The sequence below is a fragment of the Haliotis rufescens genome, unplaced genomic scaffold (genome assembly GCF_023055435.1).
Source record: "Haliotis rufescens isolate VD_foot unplaced genomic scaffold, xgHalRufe1.0.p SCAF_12, whole genome shotgun sequence".
Classification (NCBI taxonomy): Eukaryota; Metazoa; Mollusca; class Gastropoda; order Lepetellida; family Haliotidae; genus Haliotis; species Haliotis rufescens.
The window spans coordinates 28,420,821-28,440,275 of record NW_025963802.1 but is presented as its reverse complement, the minus strand read 5'-3'; the positions used below and the strand labels follow the sequence as shown (position 1 = coordinate 28,440,275).

Below are 19,455 nucleotides of genomic sequence, written 5' to 3'. Positions count from 1 at the left end.
GGTTTCATCAAGCTACTTCTCCATTTAGTCAATTCTGTTATTGCTGGAATACTGCTGAACGAGGCTTTAAATCATATTCAGTTTTATGATTTGCTCCCTTGGTGATTTCTCAGTTGTTTTATGATAATTGACACATGACCTCTTGTACACCTTGCCTCACCATTATAAAAGGGGGTGGTGGGGTAGCCTGGTGGTTAAAGAGTTTGCAAATCATGCTGAAGACCTGGGTTTGATTCCCCTCATATGCACAATGTGTGTAGCCAATTTTGGTGTCCCCCACCATGATATGGCTGGAATATTGCTGAATGATTGACACATTGCTGCAATGCTTGCTCACTCACTCACTCACCGACTCACTCCCTCACTCATTAATACAGGACGAATTATATGTTCACAAACATGTACTTTTCTCAGCTGAAAGATCAAGTCGTCCATTGCCTACTGTTCCTAGCTCAACAGAGAAGCCTGAGAGAAAAGGTACCTCTTATTACTGTCATGATGAAAATAATCTTACAGCAAACTTGAACATAAAGTCGTTCCTATCTCAGTTGGACATAGTCCAGAAGAACTTGTACAAAGGGTCAGCATCTGCAGTACGTCATACTGTCAATGTGTTTGTTCCTGGATGATAGCTTCAGATCTCGGTGGTCTGTGGGTTAGTCCATCACAAAAGTAAAGCTAATTAAGCAAACAATCAAACTAGGGTGACGCTCCATACATTGAAGTGTGTGCTTGAAGCCTTCAAAAGGCCATAAATTTGAATCAACCTTGAAACCATCTTCTTGAGGCAAGGGAGTCCAGTTTCCATCCTTGCCATACAAGGCAGGAATTTTGGAGTTACGTTTTGGCTGGACTAACGAGACTATGCATTGTTCAATCAAAATGAACTAGACATCCAGTTCGTAAACATGGATTTCAATGTGCAGATTTTGCAAAGCATGTGTGCCATCAACTGGGTGCAGACACATATTTTCCAAATCTTTTGATGTTTTTAGTCGAGGTGCTCTAGTGAGTTGATACTCATGAGGTAAGGCCTGTTTTATCACAATATAGATCCTGACTATCAATCAGATTGTCTAGACAGGGCGCCCTCATTTTGTTTGCTGCAAATGCAAGTGATATGAGAGGTGGAATCTGATTGGTCAATAGGAGGGACATAGACGGGACATAGAAGGGTCATTACTCGTTATAGCCACTGGTGGCCCTATGATCAAGCCACAAAAATCCAGCGTATCTCGGCAAAGGTGGAAACTGGACTTTTGTAGTCAGTTAACTCCCTTGCCTTGGGAAGATGCCTCGAAACCAGACAAGATGGCCTGATTTGGCAATCATTATAAGTTAAAACACAATATTTTACAATGATGTTTTACTCTAATAATGCTTGATACTGAATGTATCCAGTTACGCATGATGTCATGTGGCCTCGCAGGAGGGGAGCTGGTTGCATGCGGGCATACGGTGAAACTGTCACTCTGGATGCATCTGTTCCCCCTGAATGTTTCCAAATTAACACATTCTGAATTAATGAATCATGAGTAATCACCTGAAATTTGTTCACATTAAAGTGGTCCCATCAGAGATTGTCTGAAAGGGTGTGTTTAGAGACCAACAACCTTCAATAGCATAAGCAAGTCAGCTGAGGTCTGTGGTTCAGGAAATGACCCGTTGTCCAACACATTCAGTCACTTAGTTACTATATAATAGTTTTTTATAATATGTAAGGTTTTTAATACATAAAAATATATGAAACTGTAAAATTATGTGGTATTAATATGCTTGTTACATGCATCAAGAAGTGACAGTGCTGTATTGTGATTGGCTGATGATTGTCCATTTCAGCGAGGTCAAAAAATGGCGTTCCTTCATCACCAAAGCAGGTGAGTTGCCTCAGTGTGTTTTTTCAAGTAGAGAGCCTCCGTGGTTTAGTGATTGAGGATCCGCCGGGAGAGCGGAAGGTCCAGGGTTTGATCCCTGGCCACGTCATACCAAAAGATGGTACTTGTTGTTACCCTGCCTGGCATGCAGCGTTAACGTGATAAAACAAGGACTGGTCAGCTCATGGGTAGTCATGATATCTAAGTGTGCTAGCACTGTAAAGTGTAAAGTCCAAACTAGTACCGGCATTAGTCACTTCAGCTCAGCTCATGATTATACTAACAATCTGGCTCAAACACTACACAAGAAATAGATGAAAAAACAGTTGAAATATCAACACTGCTGAAATAGTCATTCTAAGATGCACAGGGCTTGTCTGTTGAGCTGATGTCACGGCTTGTCGTCTTGTATTGTCTGTTGAGCTGATGTCACGGCTTGTCGTCTTGTATTGTCTGTTGGGCTGATGTCGTGGCTTGTCGTCTTGTATTGTCTGTTGAGCTGATGTCGTGGCTTGTCGTCTTGTATTGTCTGTTGGGCTGATGTCGTGGCTTGTCGTCTTGTATTGTCTGTTGAGCTGATGTCGTGGCTTGTCGTCTTGAATTGTCTGTTGAGCTGATGTCACGGCTTGTCGTCTTGTATTGTCTGTTGGGCTGATGTCGTGGCTTGTCGTCTTGTATTGTCTGTTGAGCTGATGTCGTGGCTTGTCGTCTTGAATTGTCTGTTGAGCTAATGTTGTGGCTTGTAGTCTTGTATTGTCTGTTGAGCTGATGTCGTGGCTTGTCATCTTGTATTGTGTGTTGGGCTGATGTCGTAGCTTGTCGTCTTGTATTGTCTGTTGAGCTGATGTTGTGGCTTGTCGTCTTGTATTGTCTGTTGGGCTGATGTCACTGCTTGTCGCCTTGAATTGTCTGTTGAGCTGATGTCGTGGCTTGTCGTCTTGAATTGTCTGTTGAGCTGATGTCGTGGCTTGTCGTCATGTATTGTCTGTTGGTCTGATGTCACTGCTTGTCGTCTTGTATTGTCTGTTAGGCTAGTTTGTTGAGCTGATGTCGTGGCTTGTCGTCTTGAATTGTCTGTTGAGCTGATGTCGTGGCTTGTAGTCTTGTATTGTCTGTTGAGCTGATGTCGTGGCTTGTCATCTTGTATTGTGTGTTGGGCTGATGTCGTAGCTTGTCGTCTTGTATTGTCTGTTGGGCTGATGTCACGGCTTGTCTTGTATTGTGTGTTAGGCTAGTCTGTTGAGCTGATGGCGTGGCTTGTCGTATTGAATTGTCTGTTGAGCTGATGTCGTGGCTTGTCGTCTTGAATTGTCTGTTGAGCTGATGTCGTGGCTTGTAGTCTTGTATTGTCTGTTGAGCTGATGTCGTGGCTTGTCATCTTGTATTGTGTGTTGGGCTGATGTCGTAGCTTGTCGTCTTGTATTGTCTGTTGAGCTGATGTCGTGGCTTGTCATCTTGTATTGTCTGTTGAGCTGATGTCGTGGCTTGTCGTCTTGAATTGTCTGTTGAGCTGATGTCGTGGCTTGTCGTCTTGTATGGTCTGTTGGGCTGATAACACGGCTTGTCGTCTTGAATTGTCTGTTGAGCTGATGTCGTGGCTTGTCGTTTTGAATTGTCTGTTGAGCTGATGTCGTGGCTTGTCGTCTTGTATTGTCTGTTGGGCTGATGTCACGGCTTGTCGTCTTGTATTGTCGGTTAGGCTAGTCTGTTGAGCTGATGTTGTGGCTTGTCGTCTTGAATTGTCTGTTGAGCTGGTGTCGTGGCTTGTCGTCTTGTATTGACTGTTGGGCTGATGTCACGGCTTGTCGTCTTGTATTGACTGTTGGGCTGATGTCGTGGCTTGTCATCTTGTATTGTCTGTTGAGCTGATGTCGTGGCTTGTCGTCTTGTATTGTCTGTTGGGCTGATGTCACGGCTTGTCGTCTTGTATTGTCTGTTGAGCTGATGTCGTGGCTTGTCGTCTTGAATTGTCTGTTGAGCTGATGTCGTGGCTTGTCGTCTTGTATTGTCTGTTGGGCTGATGCTGTGGCTTGTCGTCTTGTATTGTGTGTTGAGCTGATGTCACAGCTTGTCTTGTATTGTGTGTTAGGCTAGTCTGTTGAGCTGATGTCACAGCTTGTCGTCTTGTATTGTCTGTTGAGCTGATGTCGTGGCTTGTCGTCTTGTATTGTGTGTTGAGGTAGTCTGTTGAGCTAGACTGTTGAGCTGATGCTGCTGCTTGTCATCTTGTAGGATGACCTGGAGCAGTATGAGTGGTACCACAAGAACATCGAGAGGCCGGCAGCGGAGGCCCGACTCATGGAAAAGAGGGAGGTGAGTTGCATCTACCAACCTGTGTGTTAAGTTCGGGGGGGGGTCTTATAAGTAAAATTGTTAGGCAATACTTATGTCAGTTTTCAGATACATCACTTCTCATGAAATGGGCAAAAAATACCCCAAAAACAATCTCTTCCCTTCTGCTAAAGGCATGGGGTTTTTTATGATGAAAAAGTAGTCCAGAGCTCCAGATAAGCTTTTTGTTTTTGGGGTATTGGATTTCTATTGGGTAGCCACAATTATTTGTGGGTATTCAAAAAAAATTTACCCATGTTTCTTTACATTTGTGTATTTAACTTGAAAACCTGTTTTATAACATTCCCTGTAAATCATTTAAAACCAAAAGAATAGTAGTATACACATGTTTTACCGAATGTAACTGTCCGTAAATGAATTTCATGATCAGCTGATACGCAGTCATTGTATCTGTCAGTTGTAATATATGCATTAGTTTTATTTCAATAGAGTTTTTATAATTTTTGTGGCATATTTGATATGCTTGGGATTTGATTTGTCTGCATAGTTCAGTATATTTAACAAGTATATTACGCAAATGAGCAGCATATCTACAGCTTTGGTAGTCCCCAGTATCTTGTGATGAGCGCCAACTCTAGATGTTCCCATCAGTGATATCAGTGGAGTTTCACTATTTGTTTGTCACAGAAAGGAAGCAACAACATTTCTTTATTAGCCTAATTTTCACAAATTAAACTCTCTATTTAACTGCTACTAGGAAATTGGCCAAATACCGGTAATGCAAACTGAATTATATCCGACTTTGGACTGTGCCTGAATATATATATTAATCTCTTCATTATGTACAAAAGGTTGTTGATAGTTGTATCACTATGTATTTGCGTCATGGGGACCGGGATCCAACAAGATCACAGCACTCTATTGTTTGTTTGTTGAAAGCGGCATCAATTTGGAAGAGTGGTCAGGCTTGGTTCACTGTATGACATTGCTCAGAACATCGACCACTGGTGTGTCTGATCCAGTCTGGATTATTTACAGGCTGCTGTTCTGTAGCTGTCTTATTGCTGACTGTCAAATTAACCAACATTCACATGAATGTTGGTTAATGTCAAATAGGTTAGAATGTACAATGTCACTTCCGGTAAGGTGTCCATGGCGAGAGGCCGCTAATTTTGTCTCGCTCACAGCAAACTGCCTAACCACCTAAAACATGTCAAGTACTAGGCGAGGGGGTACTCGAAACAAACAGCAAGACGAAGCTACTGTTGATAATCAGCCTAAAGTCGACGGGTATCTCAGTAAGATGAGGCAAACAGCCGACAATGTCGTCAGTCGTGATGATACAGTCGACCCGAGTCCACCCGACAACATGGCGGCCGAGTTGAAGCAGTTTATAAGTGATACACTTCGCAGGCAAACGGATGAAATTGGTAGCCAAATTGACTCGCTGAAAACGGAGTTCACGCAACTTCGAACCACGACAGCTGAAATACTGTGGAATTTAACGCAGCACAAATTGAGACCAATAAAAAGGCCATTAAAACAACTGCCGAAGACGTAGCAAGTTTTCGTGAGGAATTCGAGAAACGAATGCTTACACAGGAACTATACAGCAGGAAGCTCAATCTTCTCATCTATGGTACCCCGACTACAGAGGACCCGGAGATATCTACCAGAAAATTGTTTGAAGACATTGGAATTGACAACGCACGCGAGATGCTGTTAGTGAACGTGCATAGACTGCCTAGACATGGTACAGACCCAACATGGCCGTCCTCCGGGCCGTCCTCCGGGCCGGGACCTGTGATTGTCAAGTTTGTCAGAATGACAGATAGGCAGAATGTATTCTACGCAAGCTTCAAACACTCCATTGTGCTCAGAGATCAGAAGAAATCAATTACATCGGATCTACCCGTAAAACTGAAAAAACTGAGGAGCAAACTTGTCGCAAAAGGAAAAAATCTACGAGAAACTCACAAAGTCCAAACCCGGATATTCGAGAAAGGCGGTGATGTGATGCTACAGTATCGATATGACAAGGACTCTCGGTGGCATAATATCGAGCTAGAAGAACGCTTTCCCCTTTAATCTATTGTCAGACTCTGAAACCGTGCTAGCTTTTCGGTGGCTACAGTCGCCCAGTGCAGGGATGCTGGAAACTGAAGTCAAGATCTGACTCTATGGGGGTATAAATACCTTATATGATCAAAATGCATCTTTATTTTTGTTAAATGACAGTGGGGAAAAATTGCGAATGTGAATTATGCTTTGTTTTTTCTCGCTATCAGCTGATTGGAAGGATTCGCTCCTAGTGTTTATACACGCGATGTTCAGAGTGTTCAGCTTTGTAAGGAGCTAACCCTCGGATTTGTTTACTTCCGGTGTCCTCACAGTGACTCTCTATTTCTTTTTCTTTTTTCTTTTTTGCCTTGGACTTGGCTTGTATCCATCTAGTGTTTAAAAAAACAAGGGCAGTTTTGCAGGGACAACATCGCCTACTGGTTGTGTGTAATTTGTCTCATTTTATTTTCCAGGTGTGCTTGATGTACGAAAGGTATGAATGTATGCTGCTAAAAGCTTTAGATTTTTTATCCCCCGCCGCGCGAAAGCGCGAAGCGGGGGATATAGTATTCACGACCGTCCGTACGTCCGTCCGTACGTCCCACCTGTTTGTTGCCGCGATATCTCAAGAACTAAACACTGGATTGTCTTCATATTTGGAACTATGGTGTATATACAGACTCCGCAGACACCAGTCGGTTTTGGAGACCTTGATCCCATTTTCAAGGTCACAGCAGGCAAATCTGCTTTTGGAGTTGGAAAACGGTGTTGCCGCGATATCTCAAGAACTAAACTCTGGATTGTCTTCATATTTGGAACTATGGTGTATATACAGACTCCGCAGACACCAGTCGGTTTTGGTGACCTTGATCCCATTTTCAAGGTCACAGCAGACAAATCTGCTTTTAGAGTTGGAAAACGGTGTTGCCGCGATATCTCAAGAACTAAACACTGGATTGTCTTCATATTTGGAACTATGGTGTATATACAGACTCCGCAGACACCAGTCGGTTTTGGTGACCTTGATCCCATTTTAAAGGTCACAGCAGGCAAATCTGCTTTTGGAGTTGGAAAACGGTGTTGCCGCGATATCTCAAGAACTAAACACTGGATTGTCTTCATATTTGGAACTATGGTGTATATACAGACACCGCAGATACCAGTCGGTTTTGGTGACCTTGACCCCATTGTCAAGGTCACAGCAGGCAAATCTGCTTTTGGAGTTAGAAAACGGTGTTGCCGCGATATCTCAAGAACTAATCGCTGGATTGTCTTCATATTTGGAACTATAGTGTATATACAGACACTGCATACACCTGTCAGATTTGGTGACCTTGACCCCATTTTCAAGGTCACAGCAGGCAAATCTGTTTTTGGAGTTGGAAAACGGTGTTGCCACAATATCTCAAGAACTAATCGCTGGATTGTCTTCATATTTGGTAGTATGGTGTACAGGCGGGGGATATTTCGTCACTCTGTGACAAATACTTGTTTCACTTGATTTTAGAAAATGGCTAATAATTTATGTTTTGGATCTTTAAACTGTAGAGGGCTTGGGGATATAAATAAGAGAAGGGACATATTCAACTTTCTGTATTCCAAAAAATGTACGTTATATTTTTTGCAAGATACACATTTCACATTTGGGGAAGAAAAATATGTAAGATCCATGTAGGGCTATGATGTGATTCTTAACTGTCATTCTAGCCAAGCTAGAGGTGTAGCTCTGTTATTAGACTGTAATGTAGAGTATAAGATTCACCATGTATTTAAAGATGGCTCCGGCAACTTTTTATTGATTGACATAACTGTGAATGGTAATCGAATGTCGGTTGGAACTATTTATGGCCCAAACACCGACACACCTGATTTCTATAAGATGATATTGACAAAATTTAAGGAATATGGAAATAGCAGTTACATATTAGGTGGAGACTTTAATCTGGTGCTTGACCCTGATAAAGATACAAACAATTACAAAAATATTAACAACCCTAAGGCCAGAGAACAGCTTTTAGAACTGATAGGAGAACTTAACCTAATTGACATTTGGCGAGATAATAACCAAGACTCAAGGCAATATACATGGAGACGTTCAAATCCTATAAAACAGGCGAGGGTAGATTTTTTCCTTGTTTCTGAAAATCTGTGTAGTAATGTTACCAATGTCAAGATAAATCCAGGGTACAGAACAGACCATTCATTTATAAATTTTACCATGAATATTGAAAGAAACACCAAAAGGAAAACCTATTGGAAATTTAACAACTCCTTGCTACAAGATCACAAGTATGTTGAACAAATAAAACAGGTAATATCTGATGTAAAGAAAGAATGTGCTATACCAGTCTATAATCAGGATGCCGTTGACCAAGTCCCTAATGATAACCTGCAATTCCAGATTGATGATCACCTTTTTATGGAAACTCTCCTCATGAAAATTAGGGGCAAATCAATAGCCTATTCTTCATTTATAAAAAAACAAATGACCAAAAAAGAAAATGACTTAACAGCAGAAATTGATGTACTAGAAAACAATTATGATGAAAATACTGCTAATGATCTAGAAACTAAAAAGATTGAATTGCAACAATTGCGAAAAAAAAGATTAGATGGTATATTAGTGAGATCAAAGGCAAGATGGATAGATGAAGGTGAAACTATAAGTAAATATTTCTGTAATCTTGAAAGTAGAAACTATATCAGCAAAAATATGAAAGAAATAGAAACAAAAGATGGAACTGTACTAAATGACACCAAGGATATTATACATGAAGCAACCAATTTCTATCAAAACCTGTATACTTCTAGAGATCACACGATTAATGATATAGACCTTGATGATTTACTTCTAGAATATGATGTTCCTAAACTTAAAACATCTGAATCTGATCTTATCGAAGGATGTATTATTAAAATGAGTTGCTAGCAGCTCTTAAAAGATCCAAGAATAACAAAAGTCCAGGGTCAGATGGTTTTTCATATGAATTTTTCAAAATGTTTTGGCTTGATCTGGGCGACTCCATACTTAGAACAATTAATTATAGCTATGAAACTGGAAACTTGTCAATCACCCAGAAGCAAGGCATCATCACCTGTATCCCCCAAAAAGATAAACCGAGACAACTCATAAAAAATTGGCGCCCGATTACCCTGTTAAACTCCATATATAAACTTTTATCTTCTGTGATTGCAGATAGATTTAAAAAAGTATTGCCTCAGATAATCAGTGAAGACCAAACTGGTTTCCTGTCTGGAAGATATAGCGGAGACAACATCCGCCTGATATATGATCTACTCTTATACACAGATTCTAAACAAATGCCAGGTATGCTACTCCTAGTTGATTTTGAGAAAGCATTTGACTCTCTCTCCTGGTCTTTCATCTTTAAAACCCTGACATTTTTTGGATTTGGCGAAAGTATTTCTAAATGGATATCTATACTCTATAAAGATATCAGGTCTAGCCTAATTATAAATGGAAATATGTCACCTTGGATACCAGTCGGCCGTGGCTGTAGGCAGGGGGGATCCATTATCTCCTTATATTTTTCTGCTTTGTGCAGAAATTCTCGCAATTCTTGTGAAAAAAATAAAGATATTCAGGGCTTAACTATAAACGGTAAAGATTATTTAATTGCGCAATATGCAGATGATATAGAATTTCTTTTGGACGGTTCTAAGAGATCCTTCGAGGCTACCAAATAATCTGGATAGGCTCCAAGAAGAATAGTAATATCAAATTTAGACAAGACTTAAACCTTGAAGGGAAGCCTGAAATCTTTAGAATTCTAGGCATAATTTTTTCTACTAATCGAGATAAAATGATTAAACTTAACTTTGAAAGCAAAATCTTTGAAATTGAACAAACCATCAAGAGATGGATGAAAAGAATTATAACCCCATTAGGCAAAATTGCAATTATCAAATCAATGCTCATTTCAAAACTTAATTTCCTTTTCCTTACCCTTCCTAGTCCCCCAGATGAATTCCTTAGAAAGATAAATACTATTCTTTTCAAGTTTTTATGGGATAATAAACCAGACAAAATAAAGAGAACAGTTGCTTGTAAACCTATTTCCCTTGGAGGACTTGGTATGATAGATATTTTTGCATATGTTGACGCTTTGAAAATAATCTGGATAAAAAAGTTACTAAATGTTGATTTGGAAAAGAAATGGAAAATTTTAATGACTAATACTACTCCTGAATTTCCTGATTTACTATTTATGGGAAGTGATTTTCCACTTAAGCTTGCTAAGAAAAAAATATAAAAAATTTTGGAAAGATTGTTTTCTGCCTTTTCTAAATATAGCAATAAAATAAAACCCAATAATTATGAAGAGTTCCTAAGGGAACCTCTGCTATACAATAAAAATATTATTATAAATGGCAAATCATAAGATAACAAAACAAAATCTCAATAATATACACAGCATACATTGCTTGCTAAACAATGATGGAAATTTTATGACATTGCAACAATTCTGTAATAAATACTTCAATATAAATATTCTTGAATTTTATGGTATTACAAGATCAATAAATACATACATGATACAATTAGGCATTAATAAAGACCTGCATCTGGAAACAACAAACAATACAAATATATCTATTGCCAATCTCTTTTCATGTAAAAAAGGCTCAAAGAAACATTACTATGTAATAAGTCAAACCCATGAAAGCTTAAAAGTTATTGACAAGTGGGAAGAGGAACTTTTAATGGATATGAACTGGCCTAGCTTATTTATCAGAGCACACAAAGCTTAGATGGTTTCAGCTTAGATTGCTCCATAGAATTCTACCTGTTAATACTTATCTACTCAGGATGCATATTGTTGACAACTGTCTATGTACTTTCTGTAATGCCGAGCCAGAATCTATCCAACATCTGTTTTGGGACTGTAGGGTAAGCAAAAATTTCTGGAAAAGATTTTCACAATGGATTGAATCCAAGTGTCCACATACTGGCAAGATAAATCTTACTTCAGACCTAATTCTTTTTGGCTTTTCAAAACAATTCCACACCGATGATATTTTTGATCTGATACTCTTATTGGCCAAATTTCACATTTATAGATGCAAAATGAAAAATAACCAACCAACCATTATACATTTCCAAAATGAGGTTAAATATTATTACCAAATAGAAAAATATAGACACTTTAATAAAGCCAAACAGACTGAATTCTATACGAAATGGGCTCCTTATGAAAACCTTTTGAAAATATAAACATTTACTATTCCAAAACTTTACTAAATATATATCCTGCATTCTGTCTTCATAAGTACTAAAGCTTCTAGTGAGTGTGAATGTGTGTATGGATGTGTGTGAATGATATGTACTTTCTTAAAAAACCCTGGTCATGTATTTTGACTCTTATCAAAACATGATGTACTTTTACCAGGAACAATAAATAAAAAAAATAGAATGTACAATGTACCTCAAATGGGAAAACTATGCCCTACATCTCCACAGTTCAGTGTAGCGAGTTGACGGAATTGTCAGCACTATAGTATTCCTCTGATTCACAGAAGTGGTGATACAACTCTGGCGTCATTAAAAGCCAGACATGTGCATCATTCAGTGGGTGATATAAATGGCAATTTTTTGCTTATCTGCTAAAATATGTAGATATTTGACATAAAAAATGGTGATTTCCATAGATTACATGCTCCAGTCAATTGTGATCAACTTTTGCCAGTGTTGTGCCAAATATCTTTGACAAGATGAAGTTGAATGAGTGCAGGGTACCTTGTTGATGTTCCAGGACGGGATGTACCTGATCCGGAAGAGCAAGCGTGGTGGCACGGAGCAGCAGTACACGTTAACAATCTACAAACAGGGGCGCGTCTACAACCTGCCCATCAGGAAGAGAAACACAGATGGCAAGTTTGCCCTTGGAGCAGCCAAACCAAATGAACTTGTAAGTATCATGAAACAACCACCGTTTCTGTGAAAACCAAGGAAAATATCTATCAGTTTCCATGTCACAAAGTAGAATGTAACCAATCATCCCTTTGCAGAACTATCAGATTAAAAACAATCTGTGAAATATATAATATGGGTATAAGTTTATAAGCATGTTTTTGATCAGTTTCTGTCATGTGTGACTTAAATCTTATCATTTGCCTCAGAAGAAAAGTCTGATGTGGAAATACCACGTAGAAAATATTGTGTGTGACCCAATGCTGACGTCATCCCTCCCATCAATGGAAGGTGGAGATATCACAGATTTATACTTGATGCTCCCCTAGTTTTGTGTGTGTTTGTTGTTTAACACCGCACTCAATAATATTCCAGTTATATGATGGCGGTCTGTAAATAATCAAGTCTGGACCAGACAATCTAGTGATTGACTTCATGAGCATCGATCAACGCAATTGGGATACGATGATATGCATCAACCGGGCCTGACCCGATCCCGTTAGTCACCTTTTACAGCAAGCATGGGTTGCTGAAGACCTATTCTATTCCGGATCTTCACGGGTAGCTCCTCGACAAGTTTGGGAGAGCATATTTGACATTGTCAAGATATTGCTGAGTTTCTGTGTATTTCAGGACTTTGACACAGTGTCTGGCCTTGTGGACTACTTCAAGAAGCAGCTGATTAAACTCAACCCTAACGCCAAGAATGCAGCAGGCAGCACGAGGCTGGTCATTCCGCTCAGCAAGTAGCCACAACACTCTGCTTGGAGAACCATGCCAATGTAAGTAGTGTAGCAGTCCACACTCACCCACACAGTGCCTCCAGCCATAGCTTCTCTCCTTCTCTAATAACTAGAGCTGTGATACAAGTTTTCTGGATAGGCAGGCATATATTCTGCTGGATATGGTAAATTAAGAGATTTTCATCTAAAATTTTCAAAAATGAGAAGCAGGAGGCCCATTTCTTTTTCTTGACATTATGTATAGCAAACTGTTCAAGGCATGTGTTCATTAACTGTTGTCTGTTTGTGTGTATGGACTACTTTTATGGTAAATTTCATGAAGTAAAGAGATGGGAGCAGTGATTTCTTTGTAGGCATTGGGGACAATTAAATGATTTGTAAATGATTTGAGGGGGGGTGTTCAGCAGCGAGGTGGGGGTGGTGGGGGAAATCGAAAAAATAATTTACTTTTGCCTTATTGACATAAATTTTGGGAGAATGATTGAAGTAAATGTTCCATCATCACTAGCACATGGTTTATGACGGATGTACAGGTCAATGTAGAGGTTAGTTCTCGAGGACTTGGTCCTTGAAATGGTCAGTTAGAATCTGAGGCACGTATCATGAAGGATTTCAACAATTTGACACCTTGGTCCAGGTGGATGAACCTACTTTAAAGCATGGCCAACATTTCAAGAACTCATGCATCCAATTTTTAAACAACATTGTTTGGATAGCGGTATTATAAAAGATACTAGTATTCAAGACCTCTATGCTTAACTATGAGACAACTGTGTGAGTCGGCCTGTGTGGTGCACCTGACCAAGTGCACCTCGCTCTTTGGCAACTTGGGTTATGACATGCATGTCCTGGGGCTGTATCAACTATATCCATCCTAACAACTCCAGCACATAATACAGATGCAATAATTATGAGCAAACATAGTACTGATCAAGACATGAGTAATTTCTTTTCGATATGTTTGTTTCATGGAACAAATTTGCAGCTACCAAATCTCGCAGTGAGGTTAGCCTTCAGTGTGGACTTTGTGGCGACACACATTTTTCGTGAAATTGGTCTATCATCAATGAATAACCCAAAGTGACATGCTCTAAGTAATGTCAGTATATATTTGGAGATGACTGATCCAGAGATCAAAAGAATTTCAAAGAGGTACTGTGCTGATAATTCAGCATTTTTGTACATTCATTTTTCTTGATTGTCAGTGAGTTATATTTTGATGTGGTAACCCATGTACATTTTCAGGTCTTCCAAATTGGGTGTAGCAATTACTTGAGACTTCCTGTGATGGTAGTAGCTGCGTAGCTGAAGGCTGTGACAGACTCAACAACTGCTTGGTCCACACTATGTGTGGTACTGGTCGGAGTTCTCAGTCATCGGTAGAAAATATCACTGTCAACATATATTTGTTAAAGCTGCGTAATCACATTTTCTGACTTTATTTTTGTACACAAACGTATTTAATGTGGGAGAATAGATTCCCAAATATGGCATTTATTATAGGAGTAAAACAGGTAAGAAAACCTAATGTCATTGTCAGGTAATAAATTATGATAAATGTCTGTAATGATAGTGTTGGTCATGTAACCTGAACCGCAACACACATAAGACCATGTGAGGTGTACAAGATAACAATATATGTAACAGTGTATGGACAGCCATTGAAGTACTGATTGGAAAACCCAACACTTGGAATTATGTTCCAAATGAGAATATAAGAGCAGTAGCCTTGTTAGTGGTACCGGTAAGCACTTGCTCATGAATACACCAGGGCATATTCCCCACATGAGTACAGTGTGTGTGTCCCCAATGTGACATTGTTTGAATACCGTTAAAAGTGACATAACTCTTATACCGGTTGCAGTTATGGATTAAAATACTTTGTACGTAGCTTTGAGGTTAATGAGCCTGTCCTGTCTTTTCTACTTTTAGTGCATGCCCTGTTGTAGGTCAGGGTAGTGATACATTTCCTTTTTGCTTTTCACTATTTTCATATCCTAGATCCTGAGCAACCAATACAACTGTAATTCCCAATCTTAGTGAATAGGTCCTAAAATAATGATATTATAAACAGGATATGTACAATTTATATAGTGCTATAGCAGTCAGGCTGTGAGAAAAGTGAATCTGAGTTCAAGATTGTTTTAGTATGGTGGTATATATTTTATTATTATGAAAAGATTTAGAGAAATGTTTAGGTTCTTGATGTCCAAGAACATTTTGTACATAATACTGTATGACACTGAAATCAAATATGTGTATTGCACAACTGTTATAGCTTTTATAGAGTTTTTCACTTTTGCATATTCACAACTGGTTGAACCAAAGACTTTTTTTTATACAACAATTGACGTTACTTATGTTAGCTTCGTAATTTATCTCTACCGTGTTGTTTTCATGGCACAGGTAAAATGCATGGGTTGGTGGCATGCTTCGAGTTGACATAATGTTGGTCAGTTATATGGCTTCAAATGCCTCAAACCATGCTCAAATTGTTCTGAGTTGATATGATCAGATCGTCCGAGGTGATACAGAATCCGCCATTTCGTCGCTTTGAAAACCTTGAAACTTTTCTGAATGAGATGGACAATCAGGACAACTTTCTGGAAAGTGTTTTGTTTTTTATAAATTTTTGAACTAAGTGAAAAGTCAAAGAAAAGATTGAAGACAAATTGCCAGACTATTTAAAAAAGGGGATCTAGAACTGGATACACACACTGATGGGCGAAATACATTTCTGGAAAACATCAGTGTCTCTGACAATGTAACATTTTTGGGAAAATACAGTTGTGGATGGCCGATTATTGGGGTAGTGGTTAACTGGCGATAGGTTAATTATGTCAGAAAAAGAAAGATCTTGGTTCTCCATCAGAAATAACATTCCAGCATGAAAGAATTACATGTCTGCATTGAGACAGTGAACATTCAGGCCCCAGGGAGCATTCATTATTTTATCTTCAACTAAAACTAAGCTGACCAATTGTTCAATGTTTTTACAGTCATTCATTTTCAGCTATGTCGGTATTATGTAGACATGCAGATATTTCAGCTTTGGAAGTGTATATTCAGAAATGTCTATATCCCCTGAGCACCAGCATCTATAGGACATCCGATGATTGCCCATGTCAGTCTGTTTATTCAAAAAAATTTATATGAACATTTCATATGTAACTCAAATTTGGGGAAAGACCATTGTCAACATAAGTACAAATTTTATCTATTTATTACCTATCATTACATTTTGTTCAAAAAGCATAATATATATATGTATGAAATGAGCACTGAGTATGTTGTGGGGCTGTGCACGATGTTGCAACAATTCTGACTGTTCCCAAAAGGGTGCTTTATATTTGGGGTGACATTGATTAGAAAGTTTCATGATACAAAGTTTTTCTGTATGTATAGATAGTTTTCACATGTTAATCATAATGCGATCCCCCAAAATGCACAACAGTGTTGATCTCTCAAAGAGGGTCCTACACGACATTGTTACAAAGTCCACCTTGTGGACAGCTCTCAGTGTCAGTTGTTATCTCAATATAGGGCACTTCAGGAACAGACATAGCAATTTGATAATTTGGGTGCCCTGTCTTCTGAATTTAAAAAAATGAATTGTTTTCAGACCAAAATTACGAAATATGTGTCCTGAGTGAACTTATTCTGAGCCTTGGCGAGACACATTCAACATAAATTCATGAGTAACTCAGAGTTGCAAGGTTATTCTTTACATTAATGTAGACATTTTCCAAGAAAATGCATAAAGTTAAGACAACATATCAGTAATGCTATTGTTGGAGTGACATGAACAATGGATGACAACATGTTCAATAATTTGCTATGTGCCTCGGCACACAAAACAATTTAACCAATCAGCATGAAGCAAACAAGTGTGTAAATCCTTGCCACTGTGGGGGAAAAAAACAAGTTGAAACAGGAAAAAAGGTCACACCTAATATAACCAACAGACATCTTAATATGTTTCACAACATCTGTTTTTGATTTTAGAAAATGTTTTCTTGTCTGCTAAATATTCAGAAAAGTCAATAGTTATTATAGCTACTTGGACTAGCTCACTGATGTTTATTTCATACTTTAAACCAGATTTTTGTTATTACACTTGGACCACCATTATAATTTTACTGTTTTTCATTTTGTAAGACTTTTTGCTCAAATGAAGCACACAGCATGCACAGGAACACTATTATGTTATTCTGTTGTTATAGAGCATTCCTAAGTGCGACACATTGTGAAAGGGTTGTCTTGTTCTCAAGAGTTGTTGTTTGTTTCTGATCGTTGGTAGACCTTTTGTTGGAATGTGTTCATTGTGTACTACTCAACATTTGCTAAGATTATTGGCTTACTTCATAACGTTATGAAAATAGAAGACATCACTTATTAAGTTGTGTACTTATGTTTAATGGACTTGAACAAACATGCTTCAGTAACTTGGCATCAGTGAATGTTATTAATCAATTAAAGCAAGTCACTTTCAGAACTATCTCCCAGAATATCCCCATCAAATGTTGAGTAGAATGTTACGAAAGATCTTCATTGCATACAAAGACTTCAGAAGAAATGGTAATGCTTCACAACTTACATGATACCTCCCCATCGTGTTGTCATATTGCTGCATAGACACTTACAATGTACCAATGGCATGCATAATGCTTGGATAGTTTGTTAAATATGTCAAAATGTTTTTGTATATGTTTTAATAAACATTTGACCGAAGAACTGTTGTCCTAGTTGTTCTGCAAACATCTCTGAAACCACAGGAACAGTGAAGATGAATTTGGAAGACAATCCCGGGGTATAAAGGTAAATGGCAACTATGATTGTCGTAAGAGGCGACTAACGGGATCGGGTGGTCAGGCTCGCTAACTTGGTTGATGGATGTCATCGTATCCCAATTGCATGGATCGATGCTCATGATATAAATCACTAGACTGTCTGGTCCAGACTCGATTATTTACAGACCGCTGTCATATAGCTGGAATATTGCTTAGTGCAGTGTTAAACAACAAACCAATCTAACATCCACTGTATATGTACATACACCTGCTAGCACCTGTATCACCCAATTAACATTCACTTACCCCATGGAAAATTTCTGGGTTAGAATGGGTCTCCAGTAACTTATTCTTGTGGTAAGTCAGTGGCAGGGGTGGTCAGTTCACTGTGCCCTGATCGCTTGGATCTTTTCTCATGCTTTCAATCACTGGAGTGTCTGGTCAAGACTTGAATATCTACACACCATCATAATACAGCTGTGGCATTATGCAACATTTACTCTAACAATTCACTTGAACATACCTGTGCCATGTAGTCAAGATCCGCTTGAAGATACATGTATCACCTTGTTAAGTTTCAGTTAAAATCAGCTAGTTAAATTTGGGACATGTTATGATATGAAACTTCTGACTGACAAATCACAATGACTTTCCAAAGTTACAGTAGAATCATATACAATTTAATCAGCATATTCTTGGACTTGACTATGAGTTCACAGGGAACAATAACATGTGACACATTGCAAGTAATATCCCAACATTGCAGTCCAAATACGTAATTGTTCAGGTATAGAAGGTAAATTATGAGGAATGTTTTTAACATGCACACTTGCAAATAGTCTTCCTGCTTGTTCATTCGAACCATACAGCTTTGACACGGGTCCCAGACCACAAGAGATCCCGGGGTAGAATAGGTCTTCAGCAACCCATGCTTGCCGTAAAAGGTGACTCTGCTTGTCGTAAAAAGGCGACTAACGGGATTGGGTGGTCAGGCTCGCTGACTTGGTTGATGCATGTCATCGATCCCAAATGCATGGATCTATGCTCATGATATTAATCACTGGATTGTCTGGTCCAGACTCGATTATTTATACAGACCGCCGTCATATAGCTGGAATATTGCTGAGTGCGGGGTAAAACAACAAACAGCAAGTCTTACAGTCTGTGCTATTCCCATCAGCAAAGGCCTATCTGTGAGAGAAGATATACGACATCTGTGGCATCCTTGTTAGGCGCGTCAGGAGCCAAGCAACATTGCCATCTCCAGCTGTACAGACAATTGTTGTGAAGGATCCTTGAGTCCTCCTTCACCAATCCAACTGGCAAGACAAGTCTACAGGCATCAAGGTGAACATTACATTACACCACGTTCTTGACAGCGATTGCACTAGGTCATGATCGGGGGTGCACTAATGGTTACAAGGACTCAAATGATTGTGGGGAATAGGGGTGACTATTGGTCTGGAAATCACTATTGCGATAACTTTTAATATTGCAAGCAACTATTGCGATAAATATGGATGGTTTTCAGTGTATCATTGTAGATGGATTTTAGAGTTGAATTAAACCTTGGAACTGAAGTTTCCTTTGAATGTAATAACCACAACAACAAATAACAAGTACAGAGTGAGATATGATTGATTTGTTTTTTCTTTACCCTAATAATTTAAGAAAAAGAAACTTCCACATTATCATGTGTACATTACTAACACTCATGATCAAAAGCAAAACAAATCTTAACAGCATTTGACTCAATCGAAACT

At 38.9% G+C, this 19,455-nt stretch overlaps 1 protein-coding gene across 9 annotated transcripts in view; it reads left to right on the top strand.

Annotated features, from left to right (window-relative positions):
- LOC124116520 (lymphocyte cytosolic protein 2-like) overlaps positions 1 to 17,633 on the top strand; it is a 107,293-nt gene extending 89,660 nt beyond the window's left edge. For all 9 annotated transcript variants that reach the window (XM_048393485.1, XM_048393480.1, XM_048393477.1 and 6 more), the window contains 6 exons: positions 415 to 477; positions 1,840 to 1,877; positions 4,107 to 4,187; positions 12,002 to 12,157; positions 12,793 to 12,941; positions 14,148 to 17,633. In XM_048393485.1, coding sequence (XP_048249442.1) covers positions 415 to 477; positions 1,840 to 1,877; positions 4,107 to 4,187; positions 12,002 to 12,157; positions 12,793 to 12,909 — 455 coding nt within the window. In that variant the 3' untranslated portion in view covers positions 12,910 to 12,941; positions 14,148 to 17,633. The remainder of the gene's footprint in view (positions 1 to 414; positions 478 to 1,839; positions 1,878 to 4,106; positions 4,188 to 12,001; positions 12,158 to 12,792; positions 12,942 to 14,147) is intronic.
- The last annotated feature ends 1,822 nt before the right edge of the window (positions 17,634 to 19,455 follow it).